Source organism: Lindgomyces ingoldianus, assembly GCF_010093535.1.
Source record: "Lindgomyces ingoldianus strain ATCC 200398 unplaced genomic scaffold BDR25scaffold_18, whole genome shotgun sequence".
NCBI lineage: Eukaryota > Fungi > Ascomycota > Dothideomycetes > Pleosporales > Lindgomycetaceae > Lindgomyces > Lindgomyces ingoldianus.
In genome coordinates this window covers 64,217-84,340 of record NW_022985179.1, presented here as the reverse complement: position 1 = coordinate 84,340, position 20,124 = coordinate 64,217, and the positions used below count along the sequence as shown (strand labels likewise).

The window sequence follows — 20,124 nt, the reverse complement described above, 5'->3', positions numbered from 1 at the left end:
CTAGCACAGTAGACGGATATATATAGGCGGATAATTGTATGCGACACACCCTCTAGCTCGAACAGTGGAACAAGAGAGGTGAAAAAACCTCTGCAACACACCGTCCCAGCATAAGCAGTAGAACGTGAGAGACAAATCTAACAAGATAGCCTCTGTAATAGACACACTGCCTAAATGTTCTTTCTAAACGTGGGAATTAAACACACAGTGTTTAGAGATAATGCGTTCCTATTAGTAGAGCAGGGAGTAAAAATTCTCACGCGCTAACTATCCGCGCCACGCGAACCAGGCTTATAACTGTTGCGTCGCTAAAAGATCAACCTTCTATCTAGCACAGCAGAAGGATATATATAGGCGGATAATTGTATGCGACAGAAGAACAGTAAATAAAAACACAGTTCTAAACAAAATGCTAATACCTTCTATTTAGCAAATTATAACTAAGCTTAAAGAATTAAAGTATTTTATAAAGTGTAATATATAGTTAAGATAAGTTTAATATATTAAGAATAGTAAAAGAAAAGAAATAGAAGACAGCCTTTAGAAGTTTAAATCCTAACAGACTTTATAAGTATACTATTATACTATTTAGCCTTACTAATACGCTAATAACCTTTTAATAAAAATTAGCAACACGCTAAATAAGTACTTTAACAAGTTTATAGCAGTATACCTAGACAACATACTAGTATACACAAAGTTAACTTAAGAAGAGTATACTAAGAAGGTACATAGATTCTATAGAAGCTAAAAGAAAAAGGCTTACTGTTATAAATTTAAGTTCTTTATAAAAAAAAATACTTAAGATTTATAGCATTAAAATAAAGATATAGAATAGGCCTAGCTAAGATTAAAACTACTATAGAATAGCTAGAACTAAAGACAGTTAAGTATGTATAAGAATTTCTAAGGCTGATAGAATATGTACAAGTTGTATTCTTTAATGTTATTACAACAGCTTATAAGCTGCATAGACAGACTTTAGTCTAAGTCTAAGAGCAAAGGGGTGGGATCTTATTGCATTCTGCCTGTGAACGCTTTAAGTTCATATGTTCGTCAAAGCTAGACACTTAATGAGGTGATACCAAGCAACACCCATATATGCTTATGGCCGGCTGTATATAGATTGCGTGTGCGGGGCTTAGTTCTGCTTTAAAGTATTATTTCTATGGGAGAATTGCGCGATAATGCCTCGAATACGCGCTCAATCTCCACTGTCCGACTACTCCTTGCACCCTAGATAACTAGGCTCGAACCTGGAGTCTACTTACAGATAATGGCGTGGCTAATTACAGTTTAGATGCAAGTATCGCCGCTTCATTCTACTACAATGCCTAGACATTTCCACTTTCTTACTTTTGTCTAAGTTCTGATATTATCACCCCTCCTATCGTACACCTTTTACAGAGCTCCGGCAACACACGCGTTCGCCTAAGCTTCGCAATTCGTGCCCCTTCCTTTAGCTTCGAGCCCACTCTTTATACGTGACTAGTAGCGCAATCATCAACACCATAGTGAACCATCCACTCACAAGAAATAAAAATAGGAGGAAGATGCTCGCTATTAACCGCGTCTTTCTGGCACTTGACCATGTCCTCGTTATTGTTAGATACTAGACCCGCCACTTTAGAAGGCGCAACCTAGAGTTGAATGACTGGGCATTGTTCGCAGTTTTAGTAAGCCAAGTATACGCTTTTTCGCAGCCTGTTGACCAACCTAGTACTAGGTTTTCGTGTTTTTTTGTCTCCTACCTATACTTTACGGACGTCACTAGCGTACAAAACAGTGGCGCTAGTCTTAACGTTATAGATCTTGTAGAGAAATGGGACGATGTAGAGACCGTCTTTACAGCCAGAAAATTCTTCCTATCTAGTGGCATCCTATAGTATGCGTATTTAACAATAGCCTAAACACCAGTCGTTTCATGACGTCACTAACATAGAAAATAGGATGATGGCTACATTGGCTATAGAGATATCTATCTTGCATCTTTACTTTTTGATCTTCGGGCTCGCCAGCTCACGGTTTTGTCGTACCGTGTGGATGTGTGATAGGTATTTGCGTCGCTAGTGCTTTTATACTTATCATCCACATCTTAGTACTATGTCAACCGCTCGGATTCTTCTAGGATAAGAGGATCCACGGCAAGTGCGGTTCTCTGAACCTCACATACCTAATTAAGGTTCTCATCATTACAGTTGAGGACATAACCATCCTCGCACTGCCTATTTAGATGCTGTAGAAGCTTCTGGTGGCGACGAAGAAGAAGATGGGCGCGATAGTCATCTCCGGTATTGGCTTAGGCATCTGCTTGGTTAGTCCCTTGTCTTACCACAACCCTATGGTTGTTGTTTAGTCCCCCCACTGGTGAAATTTGATTGTCATAACATTATAGTTCGGGCTTATCTCCGGATGGTGAGAAATTTAGAAGTAGGCGTTAATTTGTTTATATCTAGCACACTAGGTAGCGGGGACTCTCACCACCCATTATACCGTTCCGTTTGGAAAGGTGCAACTCTCAGGCCAACTCGGTAAACCATCGACGTCAACGTTCCTGCAATCGCCGTACTGAATGCAAAACTTGTCCGCGAACCAGTCACTTTCAGAGCTACGAGTCCTCCACTGTAGCTTTGCGCGCAGTTTCAGATTAGCTGCCGATACGCGTCTGACCTCGTTCTCATTAAAAGAGGCTAGAATGTTCAGAAACGGGTCATCTTGGCATCCAGCCCCCCTTGCGTACGTTATATTTTTGGCAGTCTGCGCACCAGATGTGGAAGAGAGCGTTACCGCTGTAAATTGAGTCTAGAGTCCAGTTAATTTGCGCTAGCAATCTTCCATCTAAGAAACACATACAGGTCCGCTGTCGTACTCCCAGGCCACTCTTGTCTCGATCTTCCCAGTTATACTCTTCGCATTCTCCGGGACGTATTCTACCTCGTTAATCGTGTAGGCGTAAACTGTCTTGTCGAAGCCGATCTGAACGCGGACATAGCACCGGTGGACACCTAATGGAGGAGGGCCTGGGTTGGCACTCTTCGTCAAAAATGCGATATCCAATGAGGAGAGATCGGTCGCTAGGGAGACATTAACCCGGAATGGGCAATACCGGATGAAGGTCGGTTCTATGATGGTGACATTAGAAGGTTTGGTCTCTGCGTGCACAGCACCGGAGCAGAACAGATGTAGGAGTATCAGTAACAAGTGTAGCATCTTGACAAGAATCTAGTTAAGAATCCTCTCCTTCAAGGCTTAGACAAGTTGTTAGGAAAGAGATATAGCAAGTAGTTTAAGGAGAGCGTCGTTCCACTAAGGTTACAATGCAGATCAGTTCTGCCTTACCTCTCCGCATATTACATTTCCCCGCGCCGCTAATTACCATTTGTAGCTGGAGGATTCCAGGCTGAGTCGACATACATGTATTTAGCCTTATGGGTGTGTTGCGAATGGCGGACGCCTCTCCCAATGTTGGCCCATCTAGGGAAATTAGCGAGGTTTCTATCTAAGTTAATACAGCGAGCGACTCGTGATGCGGGGTGTTTTAGCGGTCGAATGCAAGTGGCCCAGGGCACTCTCTCGTATAGCAAATGAAGCGCGTACAAGAATTATACACCGGCTAACTCTCCCGGTTCTATGTTTCTTTGCAGGAGTACATACCCATCACTGCTACATCTGTGTAGATGGGCGATGCCGGCTCCAGTATTTCTTACGCAACACGCTCTCTTACCTCGAACTTCAGATTGAATATCCCCAGTCTTCTGTCTGTCCAATGCATTTCTTGCTGCTGAACATTCTACTGCTTTTTGGGCAAGGCGTTACTGCCCACTGTACGTCATATTCACATCTGCGCGCTGCTAGTCCTCACCATCCTAGACTTGCTCTCCAAATTATCCTACAACGGGGGCCCGGTGAGCAAAAACTGGCAATATGTTAGGTATAGGCTTCCTCTTCTCTCTTGTAGATGTAATTCAAGGGCCAACAACCGTTATGGTAGACAGGTTGCACCAGGCTTCAGCAGTCCCGGCGTACAACCAGCAACCATAAATCCAATTTATGAACTCTACGACGACAATATCCGCTGTGGAAGAGGGGCCGCGATGACGGGACATGGTGTTGAAACGCTGGCTGTCAGCGCTGGAAATAAGATTGGGTTCGTTCCTACTCAGACGGTTGACGGCAAAGACGTGAGTGGTAAAAAATCACCCCATTCATCCTTCTCCTGATATGAGTTAGAGGGACGTCCCCTTTTACCATCCTGGATTCGCGCAAGCTTACTTGTCGCGAGCACCAGCGGACCTAGAATCGTACACTGGGGATGGCGATTGGTTCAAGGTTGCGTACATGGGCGCGAAAAACGATACCGAATGGGCGATCCTAGGTCATACCATGGTTGGCTGAACATTCCCATGATGATCCCACCTAACTGTGCTAACATCATTGAGGCGAATTTTACACTTCCTAAGACGACACCGCCTGGAAAATACCTCCTTCGCCTCGAGGTAATTTTTGGAATCACGCACGAATTCAACGTCACTCAATTTTACGTCAACTGCGCACACATCGAAGTCAATGGCCCTGGTGGCGGTAAGACGTCTCGTGCTATCGGCTTGGCCGGGCTAATCTTCGCTCAGGAAAGCCTGGCCCAATGGTTAAATTCCCGGGTGCGTACGACATCTGGGATCACGGTACGTTTGACGACTGAAAATTAGCTTCGGCGCTAATTTTGTTCATGTTATAGCCATTTGGCAGCCCGCTCACGTAACCGGATTGCAGAACCTCACTGGTTTTGTGGCCCCGGGACCTCCGGTTTGGGAAGGGTAGGCGAAGGATGTGTTTGTAGGAGACGAGCTTATGAGCGAATCATTTGTACGGATTGTGTGAAGCTTGTGGGAGCACAGAGATATGAGTAACTGGATTGATTGCTAGAGGAGTGCACCTAGGGGTCTATATATATGCAAGAAAAGGGGTAAGTCTTGGCAACATGAGACTTATCGTGACATGCATGCGACTATCGTGAGAGCCATGCATGACTACTGCAAACAGATTGGGATGTCCAAGGAATACGTTGCTTTTATTGCTCTCCTCCATGGTTAAGCGCCGCCTCCAACGGAGGGATCCCAGTGTTAACGTGACTGCGGCACTCTAGTGAGAATGCTACTAGTTCTCTTAGCACTTGACCTTTGCCTGTAGGCTACTAGGGCGCTGCGAGCGGAAGGAGATTTGATCTCATTTCATGGTGCTGATAACTGGTTCATGGATGAGACACGCACAGAAAGATTAAGCAGTGATGGTGCTGGGGTAGGCCTGGGGTCCCCACATTTAACATTTATATTCACGGATCGTCGCCCCACAGGTACTGAATAAGGTTAACCACAGGCTAGCAGCAAACGTTTCATATTTTTAATAGCCCTGACAGGATCCGGTTTCTTTGGGACTTCGTGGTGCCAGCCCCTTGGGGGCCGTCAGCTTTTCCCAAGAGCCTGGAATTGCTTAGCGTGCAAAGGAAGCAGTGTTTTTGGCGCGCTTCAAAGTGAGAATTGTCAGTTGGAGATGTAGATAATATAAGTGCAGTTCAATTTCGGATAGCCATTGTCCTCCATTACCTTGTCAAGGGGATTTTTAACAACCGTTGCATGGTTCGTATTCCACAGTCGCCATTTTCGACCTCTGTACATGCCGATCCAACTATCCAACATGGAGACTACATTCAAAACTGTCTTCGCACTCTTTATTACCTTGTCGCTTGTTTTATCGAGTCCCAACACCAGGGTATGCAGCGACTCTTTCTTACCAATTGTTACGCAGCTGACCATATTTCGGCGGCTTGCTAGCCGATAATCTTGCCTGCAACTCGAACTCTCAGCGCAAAATCAAGACTACCGTAGTAGGTTGCTGCGGCAGCCTAATCGAATATTCTTGCTATCGCAGCAACGCCTTCGTCACAGCGGTGGAATTGAAAAAGCAATGTGACACAGCGGATCGCATCCGTCGTCTCACCCTCGCAGAAGATTACAATGATCGTTGCATGTGCAATGCAGAGACACAGAGATGCGAGAAGAGAGAGCCCATAGCAATGAGTTTGCAGCGTGCTGAGGCGCTGTACAATTTCTTGCATCGTTGTGAGGTTTAGCGGTCTATTGGATCGGGAGTTGTACTAGGGAAACAGATTAGATATGGTCAGGTACTAAGTCACTTCAGACTAGAATTCAAACAACATAGGCTAAAATCTCCCCTACAAAGACTTAGTGCATAAGTGCTAATAACGTGAATACTTATTTAAAATTGTTAATTTTTTCCCCATGCTAATTAATTACATTAGTACAATAAAGTTGCGTAACAGCGGGTTTAGAGCGCTACAGGTACCGTAATAGCATTGTCCTCAGACTCAACGTTTATTAAGAAGAGCCCTCCTTTCTCGCCGTCGCTGACTATCTATATCGTCGGGTTGCTTCATCGCGTTACCCTATCCGGCTCTATCGCATGACCCGTGCCAAAAAATATGCGAAAAAGATTTGGCAATTTTAGTGTTGAGCGTGCACACAGTGAGACCCTGCATGAGATAATTAGGCACGTTAATTTGCAGGGTTCCAAAGACTAAAGATAACCTCTATAGACATCTCAGCACTCTGGTGCCAGATTTTGACCCTGGGAGCCTCGGGTTCCCCAAACAACCTACTAGGTAGGCATCCTAGGACAATCGTCCCAAGAAAATTAGCGTCCTAGGAAAGCCACCCAGGGAAAATTAGTATCCTGGGAAATCCTCCTAGGAACGTTGCCCCAGGATAATCAGTCTTCTAGAAAAATTCGCGGCCTGGGAAACTGTCCTAGGAAAATTGGCTTCCAGGAAAATTGGCGTTTTAGGAGAGTCATAAGGAGTCAAAGGTCTCCGGACATAGAATTACTACAGTAATATTGGGCACATACGAAAGGAACGTGTTCAACCCAGATGCGACAGTCACGAAGGAAAGCCGAAGGATCCATGCTCTAACCTTTTCCAATGTTAGAACATTCCATAGCTCTTTAAGTTTGTTCCACGTACTCGCCGTGTTTGATGGCTCGTCCTCCATCTGTGTTTTTGACAGCAGCCCTGACCTGCTCATAGGGCGAGTTTTCGGGGAAATCTTCTTGAGCCCTCCGTGCCGCTTCCGGGTCTTAATATCAGTCAGCGAGAGCGCTTCGGCAGTCGTATGGGGAATATCCTTCTCGGCGGGCGAACGGGTCATGGTGAGGTTGTAGGCTCCAAAATCTCGTTTCGGCGGTAGTGGGGCATAGGGTACAAGAGCGCCGTCGTGGTGTTGCTATATCGCCTAGAGGATCTGGAGGAAGAAGGAGTGTCTTCAAAGGGAAAACCAGCATAAACCCACTGGTAAAGATCTCAAATACAAATTGCGGCTGTTTTCCAGAGAATTCAAGACAGTGAAAGCGAAAGAGATAACAAAGTGGAGGCAAGGGTTAGATAGCCCAATCCGAGTTAAAGTTGATAGGGAATAGCCACTAGTCCCAAATTAGTAGGCAGATATTGAAATAATAGTGTCACCGGAGGTAGTGATCAACCATTAACGTCACTTGCGTTGAATGTGAAGCGGCTCAAGTTCGCTCCCTGTGACCCCCTTTTTCAAAGATAAAAAAACCAACGAACAATAATAAATGCTGACCTACTATAACTAGGTGACCTTCTGTTTGTACCAAACAATAAAAAGTCTTAAAACTTGACCCGGACGAATCGACGAGAGGAAGCGATAGGGAGATCAGAACAGACGTATAGGTTGCCAAGGGAAGTTTCAAGTGGGTTACGATAGCCATTTTCAACATGAGACCGCAAGCGAGCTTGAAAAATAGCAGCACTTGTTAGGTGGCATGTTCTAAGACTTCCGAAGCGTAAGGGGATCATGATTTTGGGCATATATATGAATTTGGGATGAGTAGCTGAACAAATCTGATCATATTAGAGGATGAAGAGTTAGTCAAACTAGGGGAAGGTCACATACCATCTACCCCTAAGCAGATATACTATGCTTCGCTTTAATATTTTTGGTAACCCGGTGAACAAGATCCTATAGATCGCTGTCTGAGCAACATCGATTCTCGCAACAGCATGACAACCCTGGTCATCTAGACGAGTCTTTTGAATGATGCGCCACCGAAGCCCATGGTGCTGAAGACGAGTGGATGTGGAGGAATTATAGAAGGTCCTACTCGCGGAAAGGTAGTTTGAAAAAATGTTCAACCGGAACTAGAAAGCGATCGCCGGAACGATTGAAAGGGAAAGGCGCGTTGTCTAAACTGTCGCTGGCCGAAAGCGAAATTTCACCGCCTAGGGATCAGGCATAGTCAGAAAATAGGAGCAATGCACTCCTGAGGCGTTGGTAATAAAAGGTATCGGATGCAGGGAGCCCTCGATTCACCGATCGCAAGGGGAAGCAAGTAGGAGCCCGCCGCCAGTCACTCCATTTTGCCTCCTGAAAAGTTCATCTTGGCAAAGAAGGAAATGTAGTTAGCTTTAGAAGAAGGTACAATGGTTCTCTTGCCTTTGGTGATCACAGCTGCCATTCGCAGCCCTTTAGATTTTGATGCAAAGTTGCAAACTAACCAGTCTGCTTCGACCCACGTTGATGTTATTCGACCTCGCAGGGCGAAATTGGAGAAGATTGGAGAAATATCAAGAGTTCCTAATACGCAAAGAATGAAAAGGTCGATCTTCGCGATCTTTCGCGATCTTTGATCAAGCGTGTGATTTCCTTCATTCGAGTCATTCAGTGGAGAGGGAAGAGCGGAGGAGAGTGGAGGAGAGTGGAGGAGAATCGTAAGACAATCTGTAGCTTACAAGTAACTACTCGAAGGATTCGATGATATGGTGATATATGAGAATGGCCACCACCAATGCGATAGCCGATGTCTGCTTGAATGTGTCTGACAGAAAATACGGGGAAAGTATTCAGCGCGGACATTCACTCATGATGACTTTCGACACGGATCATGTTCAGGAAGCCGGGGACTTCCGCATACCAACATGTCGCATTGATCATCGTCACACTTTGATACTAATTGCAGATTGACGCATGGAAACCAGGCGACTTACTACTTATTTACGGTTGTGGTAAGTGCTGCGATTGTCCGAGGCTCGGAGCACTGCCAAGAAGGTTGAGGCGCGGACCGACCACCGTGCTTACCACAAACAGAAAGGCGGTTTTCCGACCTCCGACACTCCCATCACTCGGGTTCCGACATGACCTTTCCTTTCACGCCTCAGCTTCCTCGCCGCCATCACGGGGGCGATGCCTTGGCGCCCCAACAGGTGATGGAAATGGCAGAGAAACCGGAAGGCAATCGAGCCGGAAGGCAGAAACTCTTCCCCGCATATACTTTAGCCACGCTCTCCAGCATGAAACCTCCGTGCGACACCAAACAGAAACCAAACACTAAAAGAGGACGAGCGAGACCCCAACCCAAACATATTCTCCTTTGGAAAGTGCTTCACATTTCAATACTGCCAGCAAAAGTTGGAACCTTCAAACAAGCTCGTGTCGGTTGAACCGAGGCATATTCCTCTTTGAACATATTATCAGATCTGAGGCGGCTCTGAGGCGGCATAGCAGGTCTGAGCTTCGAAACAGAATGTGCCCGGTTTTTGCCCAATCTGATCGCATCGAGAGGCCCTCTCGGAAATCATGCGTTCTCTCGCTCCTCGTATATTCTGTTCCCATTAATAGAGTACAGCATTAATCCAACCATTTTCGTTTATTCGGAGCATGACGAAGCCCATTTCCACGAGAATGCGCCTCGCTTCTCTTAACGTCTACAGCGCTTCTTAAGATTCACAATATTTCTGTACCTCTTTCCGTACCTTTCTCCCTACGACACTCCTCTTGGGCTAATTTAAGTTTGCCGCCAAGCTTTTCGCGGCGGTGGGGATCCTAATGCATGACAGACATGGATTGCCCTTCCGACCAAACACACAGATGCCGTGATGGCCACTTCCAGCTGATCTGAGCCTCGGTGTATGTCTCCAGTTTCAAAACTCTGGACTATTCTGAGGTCGGTTCCTTGGGTTGTCTTCATAGTTTCATCTCGGGCCTCCTTGCCTTCTCGTTGGCCATAGAGGTAAAATGAAATTCAGTTTGCACAGCCCCTAAGGCCTCATCCACGTCTGAGAGCTGTCCATAGAAGACCCTATTACAGGAACGGCATTGTTTTGGACGACCATTTTTGCCCTTGCCGGCCTTTGTCACCGGATGCAGGATGAGGCCCAACATCACTGCCAAGGTTGAGTCTGTGACTTCGACACTTGATCAGGGTGTATGTGGCTCTTGGCCAAAACTCATCTCTGCAACACAACGCCGGATGGAATATCCCGGGTGTTTGTCCAGATAGTTGGGTGCTGAGCCTACAGACACGAGAGCCCTATAAAGGATCGCTGAATCTCTCTCGAAATGATCATCATCAGCACTCAGCGTTCCCAACCAAGCTTCTACAGTAATCACTACTCTCTTCCATTCACTAATACCCTTTTCTACTTTATTAATAATTCATTCTTGACCGGTTCAGAATGTACTTCACCAAGGCTTCTCTCATTTCTATGGGCCTTTTGGCCAGCAGCCAGCTCGTGGCAGGCCACAGCGCAATTGTCAAGGCAGTTGGTGATCAGGGCGGCGCAGGATCCGCCATCGGCAGTATGTTATTTTCTTGCATCGTTCCCTGGTTGTTGCTTACTCTACACAGTCGACCCCGCTACTCCTCGCGATGGCACGAGGCGCAATCCCTTCCAGCAAGATGCTACCCGCTTCAAGAATGCAGCCGCTGATCAGTGCGGTGAGACCCTTGGTGGAGGAACCAACGACGTCCAGACCGGTACCCAGAAGGTCTTGGCCATGATGGGAGGAACCCTTCCTCAGGTCTCTGCCGGTGGCGAAATCTCAATGACTCTCCACCAAGTTAACTCCGATGGCGCTGGTCCATACACCTGCATGATCGATGCCACCGGCACTGGCACACAGTGGACTGCCATCCAGGTCACTCAGAATGTCGATGGCAACGCTCGTGGCAGGAACCCAGATACCCAAGTCATGGACTTGCCTCTCAAGGCCGCTATCCCAGCTGACCAGACCTGCACTGGTACCGTTGCCGGCCAGAGCAACGTCTGCATGGTCCGTTGCCAGAACCCAGCGCGTGCTGGTCCATTCGGTGGATGTGTCCCAGTTCAGATGGCCGGTGCTGCAGGTGCTGGTATGGTTCCTTGAATCCAACATTTCCTACTGCTATGCTAATGATAATTCAAGCTGCTCCCGCCGCTGCTCCCGCCGCTGCTGCTGCCGGTAATGCCGGTGCTGCTGGTATGGTGCTTGTATCCAACCTTTTCGATGCCGTTCTAACATGCTTCTAGCGCCCGCCGCTCAGGCTGCCACTCCTCAAGCTGCCGGTGCCGCTGGTGCCGCTGGTGCCGCTACTGGAGCCGGCGCCACCACTGCTGGTATGTATCTTCTTTCCTAATGATCGTTATACTGGCTAAACCATCTTAGGCGCCGCTGGAGGCAACACCGCGAATGCTGCCACCCCAGCTCTCAGCAACGATGACCAGGAGGAGGAGGTCACCCGACGTGGTGCCCCACTTCTCACAAACGACGACCAGGAGGAGGAGATCGAGTTTGTCGCCCGCGACTTCACGGCATAAGCGACTCACTCCATCCATCTTTCCTCTTAGCTTCGGCCGAGATGATCGCCATGACTTGCTAGTCTTAGGAGAAATTTGTATATGTAAATAGAGATAGTGCGTGCATAGCTTGGACGTTGGGGGGAGCTTGCAAGGTGCGGTGCTGGAACGCTGCTATGACTGATGTTTTCTACTTGGGAACCTGATTATTGCCGCTCCTTATCGTATTTGATTTCCACAGAAATAATAGACTAGTGATTGCTTTACTCTCCTCCCCTTGCAAGCCTCTCGTAGTCTCCACCATACTCTTCGCATCGTTCTCTCCAATTCTTTCAGATTTGATGACTGATAATTCAATTCTCATATTCTGCCCTCGTTGCCTTAGGTTGACGTCTAGCTAAGCTTTCCAAGGTTCTAAGCTTTCCCTGTTCGCAGATCGTGGAACCGTGTCCGTGACCCCCTCGTCTCAAGTCCGTTTCAAGACACACCCAGAGCTAGACCCACCTCAAACCTCGCTTCTGTATTTAGATTATCGAAAAACTGTTTCGTGCCAAATGCGGTTCGGACTGCGATGAGAAGCCCCGAGTCAAAGGCCCGCTGCAAATCCTGAGGCTGGGGTGTTCGATCATAGCGAGGTGCGTTTTGCGTCGTGGTGGTCATATTATCGCTGTGACGAGGTTTCAAAGCGGATTTATCTAATCTAACCTATGAATTTTACATGAGTTCGTTTTATTGTGGGAAAAAGGAAAAAAGGGGTTTTTCCGTTTTTCTTTTGGCGCATTGGGACGTCTCTTCTTCCGTTAAGTTGAATGAATAAGTTATTCCGACAGAGTTGAAATACATCGCATGATTGCATGTTCCGCCCTATTGCGTGTTGTCGCTTACGACGGAATATAAGCGGGTTCTCAATTCAGAAGAGGGGGCATCCGCTTAAGGCCCTAGGTACCCAATGAAATGCGGTAGATTGGTGTAATTGTTGGGAATAGGAAGGTTGCGTTTGTGATGACGCACTGGTAGACACTATATCTATCGTGTGCAAAAATCGGTAGATTTCCTTGGCGACACATCAACGTTCGCGTTACGCGTTGTTTTTACATACAAACCAGCCACTTTTGTGAATTTAACTGTGTTAACCTAGTTTTTTGCCCTAAACTTCTTGTAAGTTATTAGCTAAGTTAAGGCTATAGATATACGCCTAAGGGCCTATACTAACTGCTTTTTTGGTGTTGCAGGAGTCGTAAAATGGTGACCCAGAGGCCCCGGCGGGCTAAGAAGCCTACAGAGAAGGCCACAGAGGCTGCTACTGCTCCTAGGGCAGCGCGTGAAGGTGGCCGCGCCTGAGGAGGTGCTCATGGAGGCCCATCAACGCAGTCGCAGCGTAGGTGTGTACGCTAGGCTTCTTTACTAGAGGCTAACAGGCTCTTAGTAGTAGCGCGCCTGTTAGAGAGTCCTACTCTAGTTACTAGAGCTCCTGCAGCAGAGCTAGAGCTACAAGACCTGCTGTTGTTGCCACCCCTTGTCGCCTTAGTGCCTTAGCTAGGCTCTCTGCCTACCTAGGGCAACGTTACTACTCTATAGCCTGCTTAACGTGTTGTTAACTTCTTATCCCCCTTATAAGTCTTAGTCCTTATTAACTTTAAAATCTACTATTAATTAATTATTAATAGTAAAGGTGTTGTTGCCTAGCTACTTAAAAAAGTGCTGTTAGTGTTTTTTAAAATAGAAGAGGTAGAGAAGGTAGTAGAGGAGCTAATTGCAATGCTAGAGTTAATAATTAACAGGCAAGACTACAAGATAGTTAGCTACAGAGTTAAGTTTAAGCTAGGTAGGCGCTTAGCTACATAGATTTAATTAACGCTTACTAACTTTAGCTTAGTTAAAAGTAGGTAATTACTTAACACTATAAACTATTAGATTAGTAAGGGCAGTCTAGTTAAAAGAGTAAAAGTTAAAATTAAAGTAAGAGTAAAAGTTAAGGCGCTTAATAAGGCCTTTAGGCGTAACTAGTTGTTTAATAAGCCCTTATCTAATGTACCTAAGACTGCAACTTTAGCTAAGAGAAATCTACATTATACACAGCAACTGCTTAATAAGGCTTAGGTTATATAGCGCGTTAAGCAAATCTTATTTTAGGCTAACTAGAAGTTGCAAATCTACTAGATGTAAGAGTGTAGAAATAGCTAGTGTAGCAACTTTAGTAACTAGTGCTAGGTCTTATAGTCTACCTTTAAACACTTAGCAATCTAGCTAGCTAACGCTAAATCCTAGGTAAATAAGTGTATTAAGAGCACTGCGTTAGTTGCTGTTTTACCTCTTACTTTAATTAATTACTAGCGCTCTACAGCAGGTAGGAGGAACTAGTTAAGGAAAAACAGCTGTAAGAGTAAAAAAAAGTGTTAGAGTAGCTTACTAAGCTTTTTAAGTAACTTTAATAAAGAGTTTTAGCGTAAGCAGTAGAAGCGTAAAAAGTGTTAGGCTAAGGAGTAGGCTATAGAGCAGGAGCAAGAGTATTAGGATAGAATAGAGGAGAGGTGTTAGTAAAGGCTAAACTGTTAAGCGCTATATTTATAGCTAAATATAAGGTTTTATAGCTAACCTGCTGCCCTACTTAGTTACTTGTTTGCCTATTCTTAGCACCTCTTAGCAGCTAGTTCTTACACGCTGCCTAGCTACTTACTTTACCTAGTAATTACTTCCTTTACTAAGTAGCTGCTAGTAACACTAGCTGCTCTTAAAGTGCCTGTTTTAAGCTTAAGCCCTATAATAGCTGCTAATTTTTGTAGTATAGTAAAGAAGTTCTTTAACTAGCTAGTTATAGAGTAGCTAGTAGATAATTATAATAACTATTTTTAAGCTTAAAAAGTAGTAGTTAAGTAAAAGTAGACTATTAAAAATCTTAAAAAGATAGCAAATATTAGAGGTAAGTTATATAAAATTATAGTTAGTAAGCTGTACAGGCTTAAAAATAGAGTTGTTTAGCACCTACAAGAGAATTTACAGTAATATAAGGAGTACTATAGGGCTGCTAAGAGGCTTGTAGGGCTTAGTAGAGGTAGAGGTGGTGTAGGTAGTAGTAGTAAGAGCATTTAATAGGCAGATTGCTATTATGTAATTACTAACTAGTACTTTTTTTATATATAGAACATTAGATTAATTAAACTTAGAAAACTACTCTCTTATTACCTCTACTTTACACCCTTTACACGCCTACTACTTCTACATCTTCTGCCTAGCCTTAAGTAGCGCGTTGTTTAACAGTTTATATAGCCTACTAGCTATGTACTTAAAGTGCTTTTTTACAAAGTAATTATAGTAACTCTTTTAGATAGATAACCTTAAAAAGTTACTAAAGTTAGTAAACTAGCCTTAAGTAAGAAAGTAGTTATGCTAGATTTATGCCTTTAGTACTTTAAAGGTAAGCTTAATTAAGTTAAAGTTAGGTAAGTATAGTAGCAGAAAATAGACTATATAGCCTTTAGATTTAATTACTTAAACAACTTTATAGTTTATATAGATAGAGATGTTGTCTAGCACTACAACTATTAGCTAGTTGCTGTATGTTAAGTGTAAAGTTAGCAGCAGGTAGCTCTTTAGCTAGCTTATAAAATTTTTATAGCTAAAGTAGCCCTTTTTTAAGCTAGTACAGAGAAGATATCTGTTAACTGTATACGCAGGTAAAATAGCCTATGTTTTTCTGCGTTGTACGTCTTAGGTGTACTAAGCCTTATAGCCTACTAGGGCGTATGTGTAGTGCCTTTAGCTTATTTTCTTATTAAAGATTAACTTGTTAAGAAACACTAAATTATTAGCTGTAAACTGCCTTATATAATTATAATAGGACTCCTAAAGCTCCTTATTTTAGCTAATTAAAAAGGGCCTAAGCACCTACTTACTTTACTTGCGCTTTTACAGCAGCTAGGAGATAGTTGTCTAATAGACCTGTACACCTCTCTCTATCCACAACTAGTACGCTGTCTTGTCCTAATACATCTAGCTACTCTAAAATAGCTTATTAAACAATGCCTGCTTATCCTTAGAGCCTATTTTAGGTGGCTAGCTAAGCTTTACGTTAGGATTGCGCAGTTTCTAGGTGCTGCTATAAAGTTTTAGGTTCTGCTTAATCTAGTACACCTCTGCCTAAGAGACGCCCTCCTGCGCTGTAATATCCTTACAAGGCCAGCCTAACAGCAAAAAGCAATATATGTTAACGCGCGTACATCTATTAAGGCTGCAACAACTAATAGTTAACTCTTAAAAGATTACTAGTACGCGTTGTGTGTTTAGGGCTCTAGAGACGCCGCAGGCTTAAAACATAGAGTCTTACAACACTAAATTTTTGTTAGTATAGGCCCTTAAGCATACTGTTATAGCTTTAATTTAGTTAACAACTTACAGCTAGAAAACTAACTTAGCATTATTAAATTTACAAAAGTAGCTGATTTGTATGTGAAAACGTGTTAGATTGAAGCACTGTTTCTGGGCTTCCTAAGATGAATGATGGGTTTGGATATGATGTATGGGATGATTGATTGATTGTATTGATGGTGTTCATTTATCGATCCTTTTTTTCTGCTCTACTCGTGTTGCTCGGCTTTTTGTTTTGCCGATCCGAGTCCCTCGCGCACTTGCCCTATGCGCGACCAGCTTGCAAAATGCTGCAATTTTCTGCAATTTGCTGCAAACTGCTGCAACATGCTGCAATTTGCTGCAACATGCTGCAATTTGCTGCAATTTGCTGCAAACTGCTGCAACATGCTGCAATTTGCTGCAATTTGCTGCAATTTGCTGCAACATGCTGCAATTTGCTGCAATTTGCTGCAAACTGCTGCAACATGCTGCAATTTGCTGCAAACTGCTGCAACATGCTGCAAAATGCTGCAAAATGCTGCAATTTGCTGCAACATGCTGCAAAATGCTGCAATTTGCAGCAACATACTGTTCGAGCTTATTGCTCGTACTATGTAGCAGCTTTCGTCAAGCGTTCCTCCTGTCTTGACAGTAGGTGCGCAAATCTGACAAAACGACGCGTAACACGAACGTTGATCTATTGTGTGCAAAAATCGGGAAATTTCTTGGCGTTCCTCGGATCTTTTTTTCCCCCACCAAAATTGTATGGGAGATCAGAATCTCAATAGAATTCCCAATATATCAACAAATAACAATTAGATTGGCCCTAGGTAGGTTAAAGCCTTTAGTTTGTATAGAGAAGCGCCTATACTAACTTTTTTAGGAGTAACAACGCGTTTGTTTGCGATGTATCGCGCTCATAGCGTCTCCATCCTTCCTGGCCGGCCCTAATCACCCTAATATCTTAAACTAAGCACCTAAGGGCTTAATAATCGCGTTTGTATAAACATCTGTTAGTTTCTCCTGCTCAGATGGCCTAGAACTGCAATTGCTAATTGTAAGGGTTGTTCTCTTCACGCAGTTCACAATGTAGAGAACAATCTTAAGGCTTATAGCAGCGTCTATAAGCTACCTACTATAAAGCTTAGAAGACCTTCTAAAATCAGCAATAAAGATGGCAAAGCTCTGTTTAAGGAGTTAATCTGCAGCAGATGGAGATACCAGGACAAACAAGCCTATTAGCTATAGATGGAAAGAGGCGTGAAGGTTAATAGATCTACAATCTCCTGTTACCTCGCCCAGCATGGATAGAGCAGGCGTACCTTACAGCCTTTCTTACAGGCTTGTAATAAGGAGCTTTAAGAGCTCTACTATTACTTTCTCTGTTAGTTTACATAGAACAATTTAGTGTTTCTTAATAAGTCTATCTTTAATAAGAAAACTAGCTAGCAGCATAAGGCTTATAGGCCTGTAGGCTATAAAAGTTAATATACTCAGGATATAAGGCGCGGGAAGACGTGGGCCATCCTCCCGGCCTATACAGTAAACAGATACCTGCCTTGTATAGGGGTAAAGGAAGGATATTTTAATTATAAAAAGTTTATTAATTAGATTAAGCAACGCTTCCTCTCTTTGCTTTAAGCAACCTACAGGACCTAGCCTATAGTTATAGTCCTTAATAACGTCTTAATCTATTAGAATAAAGCTGTTACAACTATTCTTAAGGCTGCTAGCTATGTTGTCTGTTTCCTTTTACTATACTTGTCTAACTATAATCTTATTAAGTTAACTTTTAGGGTATTAAAGGTATAGATTAAAAGGAACTATCTATACTATTAGTAGTAGTATATAAGCTTTAGCCTGTTCCTTAAGGACATAATTAAGAGCAGTAAGTGTAATTATTTTGCTAGAAAACACTTTACATACGCTGCTAGAGGGTTATATATAGAGCTAGAGAAGCTTAATTAGGTAAGAGCTAAAATTAGCGCTTAACAGAGTTGCAATAAGGATTCCTAGGATAACAGAGACTATAAGAATATTAGGTTGTAGAATAATAAGACATTAAACTTTAATTAACTTTATTTAGCTACTAAAAACCCTACATTTATTAGAATTCTAAGTCTATTAAATTCTCTTTTTAGCACTTAATCTCTGCTTTATTACCTTATAAATATTTAATAGTTCTTAAGCAGTTTAATATTTAAGTTTAAATTAATAAAGCTTATTATAAAAATAATATACTATCTTATCTTTTAACCTAAATAGAGCTTTTACTACTACTATATATAATTTACTTTAAGAGATTAACATCTTTTTAAGATCCTTTAACATCTACTTTTACTTTATTACTACATCCTTTACCTATATATAGTCCTTGTAATTTTTAACTAGTTATTGTTTAATAAGCTAGTTAAAAAACTTTTTTACTAACACTTATAAGTTATCCTTCCTGCTGCTAGTAATAAAGCTTAAGCTTAGAATAGGTATAAGTTATTTAGGAGTCTCTAGGCAGAGAGTAGCTATTAAAGAAGCAAGAAGCAGATAAAGTACATTTAAAAATAAAAATAGCAGATTTTTTAGACCTAACTGTCACAATTGTGCACGAGTAAGGTTATAGAGCTTTACAGAGGTCTAGTTTAATTACTACGTGAGGTATTATAGTAGGTACAAGACGTTGTGTAAGGAACAGGAAGGTTTAGGAGGAAATTAGCAATTAAATACTTAGCTTAGAAGTCTAAGCGCTTTAAGTATAAATTAAGCCTATTCTAGGTTTAGTTAGTGTTAAGGCAGTTTATGCTTAAGTTTATGTCTATGTTGTGTTGTGTTTGTGTTAGACGTGCACTAATAATACTCTAGTACGCGTCTAATACAGTTATGTCTAGGATCTAGGGAGGATACTATAACAGTACCCCCCCTCTTATTAGAAAGGGAATTCTTTACATTAGTAGTTCTAGCATTAGGTTGTCTTTATTAGGGTACAAGTTTAGTTTAGATAGGTATTAGGCGTAGAATTAGGTTACTACAGAGTTCTCTTACAAGGCTTCTGCAGGTTTCTACAATAGTTTGTTGTATCTAGTCTATTTTATAAGGTATTTATAGATATATTTCTTCTTGTTAAACTAAATCTATTTAACGTCTTTTATAACATATTCTAGTTTGTTGTTTATAATAATAGGTTTAGGTAGCAAGTTTAGCTGTCTAGGTAGATAGTTAGATTTAGAGGCTGCTTAGCGCAGCAATAATACGTAGAACATAGGGTGTATCTTTATGCTGTTAGGTAGGATTAATTAGTAAGCATGCAATAAGACTATATAGGCTACTATAAAGAGGCTAAGGTTCTTCTAATTAAGTTTTTTTAATTATTAGTTTATTTAGATATTTCTAGCGTCTAGCCAGACCTTCTCGCCAGCTGCATACGCAGGGGCGGGGGTTTAAGATTAGTTTACGTACTCTTATTAAAAAGCTTAAGCTTATGTAAGCTCTTTATAAACATATTTAAATATGTTTTAAATTTTATTAATAAGTCTATTTACATCTATTATTTATACTAATTAATAAGTTAGTTAGAGAGTATTTATAGGTAGTTTAAATCCTATTTAGGGGTAGTATCTATAGTTTACTAAAAACAGAGATACTTGTGTTAATTTAAATATTATGTTATTAGCTTTAAACTGTGCTATAGCTAACTATTTTACTTAGTTGTCCTACTAGTAGTTTGTGTACGCTTGTAGGACTTATTCTATTACAGCGTTTGCGTTCTTAGTCTAGCTGTTAGTCTCTAGGTAAAAAGCTGTAGATAGATAGAGAATAATTTAGAGCTGTTTATAGAGTTTGTCCTAGAAGGCTAAGACAAACTGCGTACCTCTGTCTAATATAATTGTGTTAGGCAGGCTATAGTAAACTTATATGTATTAGTAGAATAACTAGGCTATATTAAGGGCAGTTATAAAGGAACATAGTATTAGGTGTTAATACTTAGTTAAGTAATTAATAACTACTATAATATTTATATACCCTTTAGATAGAAGTAGGTCTATAATAAAATTAATTAATATATCTTTTTAAGCTTATTTAAAGATTAAAAGCAGTTTAAGCAGGCTATTATACTTTTTTTAAAAGGCTTTTGCTTTACA

The 20,124-nt window shown here is 42.4% G+C and overlaps 9 protein-coding genes across 9 annotated transcripts; 6 read left to right on the top strand and 3 right to left on the bottom strand.

Annotated features, from left to right (window-relative positions):
* Positions 1-1,168: 1,168 nt before the first annotated feature.
* BDR25DRAFT_355682 (uncharacterized protein) lies at positions 1,169-2,371 on the top strand (the record flags this gene model as incomplete). The annotated part of the gene is made up of 10 exons (XM_033695500.1): positions 1,169-1,216; positions 1,249-1,281; positions 1,339-1,447; positions 1,516-1,604; positions 1,647-1,766; positions 1,837-1,872; positions 1,950-2,045; positions 2,129-2,197; positions 2,243-2,314; positions 2,357-2,371. The coding sequence occupies 10 exons, from the start codon at positions 1,169-1,171 to the stop codon at positions 2,369-2,371; spliced, it is 687 nt and encodes a 228-aa protein (XP_033546796.1).
* A 116-nt stretch (positions 2,372-2,487) lies between these two features.
* On the bottom strand, positions 2,488-3,412 carry BDR25DRAFT_355681 (uncharacterized protein; the record flags this gene model as incomplete). Its single annotated transcript, XM_033695499.1, has 4 exons — positions 2,488-2,628; positions 2,671-2,802; positions 2,854-3,222; positions 3,308-3,412. The coding sequence occupies 4 exons, from the start codon at positions 3,410-3,412 to the stop codon at positions 2,488-2,490; spliced, it is 747 nt and encodes a 248-aa protein (XP_033546795.1).
* A 589-nt stretch (positions 3,413-4,001) lies between these two features.
* Positions 4,002-4,795, top strand: BDR25DRAFT_369847 (uncharacterized protein; the record flags this gene model as incomplete). The annotated part of the gene is made up of 3 exons (XM_033697115.1): positions 4,002-4,181; positions 4,231-4,386; positions 4,440-4,795. Coding segments are annotated over 3 exons (603 nt in total), but the record flags the coding sequence as incomplete, so codon positions are not given.
* Positions 4,796-4,978: 183 nt separating this feature from the next.
* On the top strand, positions 4,979-6,185 carry BDR25DRAFT_355679 (uncharacterized protein; the record flags this gene model as incomplete). The annotated part of the gene is made up of 8 exons (XM_033695498.1): positions 4,979-5,010; positions 5,041-5,125; positions 5,188-5,295; positions 5,351-5,386; positions 5,446-5,536; positions 5,584-5,766; positions 5,829-6,121; positions 6,156-6,185. The coding sequence occupies 8 exons, from the start codon at positions 4,979-4,981 to the stop codon at positions 6,183-6,185; spliced, it is 858 nt and encodes a 285-aa protein (XP_033546793.1).
* Positions 6,186-7,454: 1,269 nt separating this feature from the next.
* On the bottom strand, positions 7,455-7,880 carry BDR25DRAFT_35778 (uncharacterized protein). Its single transcript, XM_033695850.1, has one exon. It carries the CDS (start codon positions 7,807-7,809, stop codon positions 7,585-7,587), a length of 225 nt encoding a protein of 74 aa, XP_033546792.1. The 5' UTR covers positions 7,810-7,880; the 3' UTR covers positions 7,455-7,584.
* A 940-nt stretch (positions 7,881-8,820) lies between these two features.
* BDR25DRAFT_393978 (uncharacterized protein) lies at positions 8,821-9,529 on the top strand. Its single transcript, XM_033698285.1, has 3 exons — positions 8,821-9,024; positions 9,068-9,137; positions 9,177-9,529. Exons 1-3 carry the CDS (start codon positions 8,859-8,861, stop codon positions 9,418-9,420), a joined length of 480 nt encoding a protein of 159 aa, XP_033546791.1. The 5' UTR covers positions 8,821-8,858; the 3' UTR covers positions 9,421-9,529.
* A 30-nt stretch (positions 9,530-9,559) lies between these two features.
* On the bottom strand, positions 9,560-10,491 carry BDR25DRAFT_355676 (uncharacterized protein; the record flags this gene model as incomplete). The annotated part of the gene is made up of 7 exons (XM_033695497.1): positions 9,560-9,681; positions 9,727-9,785; positions 9,817-9,911; positions 9,946-10,074; positions 10,122-10,281; positions 10,316-10,381; positions 10,445-10,491. 7 exons carry the CDS (start codon positions 10,489-10,491, stop codon positions 9,560-9,562), a joined length of 678 nt encoding a protein of 225 aa, XP_033546790.1.
* Positions 10,465-11,484, top strand: BDR25DRAFT_287544 (uncharacterized protein; the record flags this gene model as incomplete). Its single annotated transcript, XM_033688334.1, has 3 exons — positions 10,465-10,667; positions 10,717-11,220; positions 11,408-11,484. The coding sequence occupies exons 1-3, from the start codon at positions 10,544-10,546 to the stop codon at positions 11,482-11,484; spliced, it is 705 nt and encodes a 234-aa protein (XP_033546789.1). The 5' UTR covers positions 10,465-10,543.
* A 5,524-nt stretch (positions 11,485-17,008) lies between these two features.
* BDR25DRAFT_226920 (uncharacterized protein) lies at positions 17,009-17,233 on the top strand (the record flags this gene model as incomplete). Its single annotated transcript, XM_033685230.1, has 1 exon — positions 17,009-17,233. A coding segment is annotated over one exon (225 nt), but the record flags the coding sequence as incomplete, so codon positions are not given.
* Between the last annotated feature and the right edge of the window lie 2,891 nt (positions 17,234-20,124).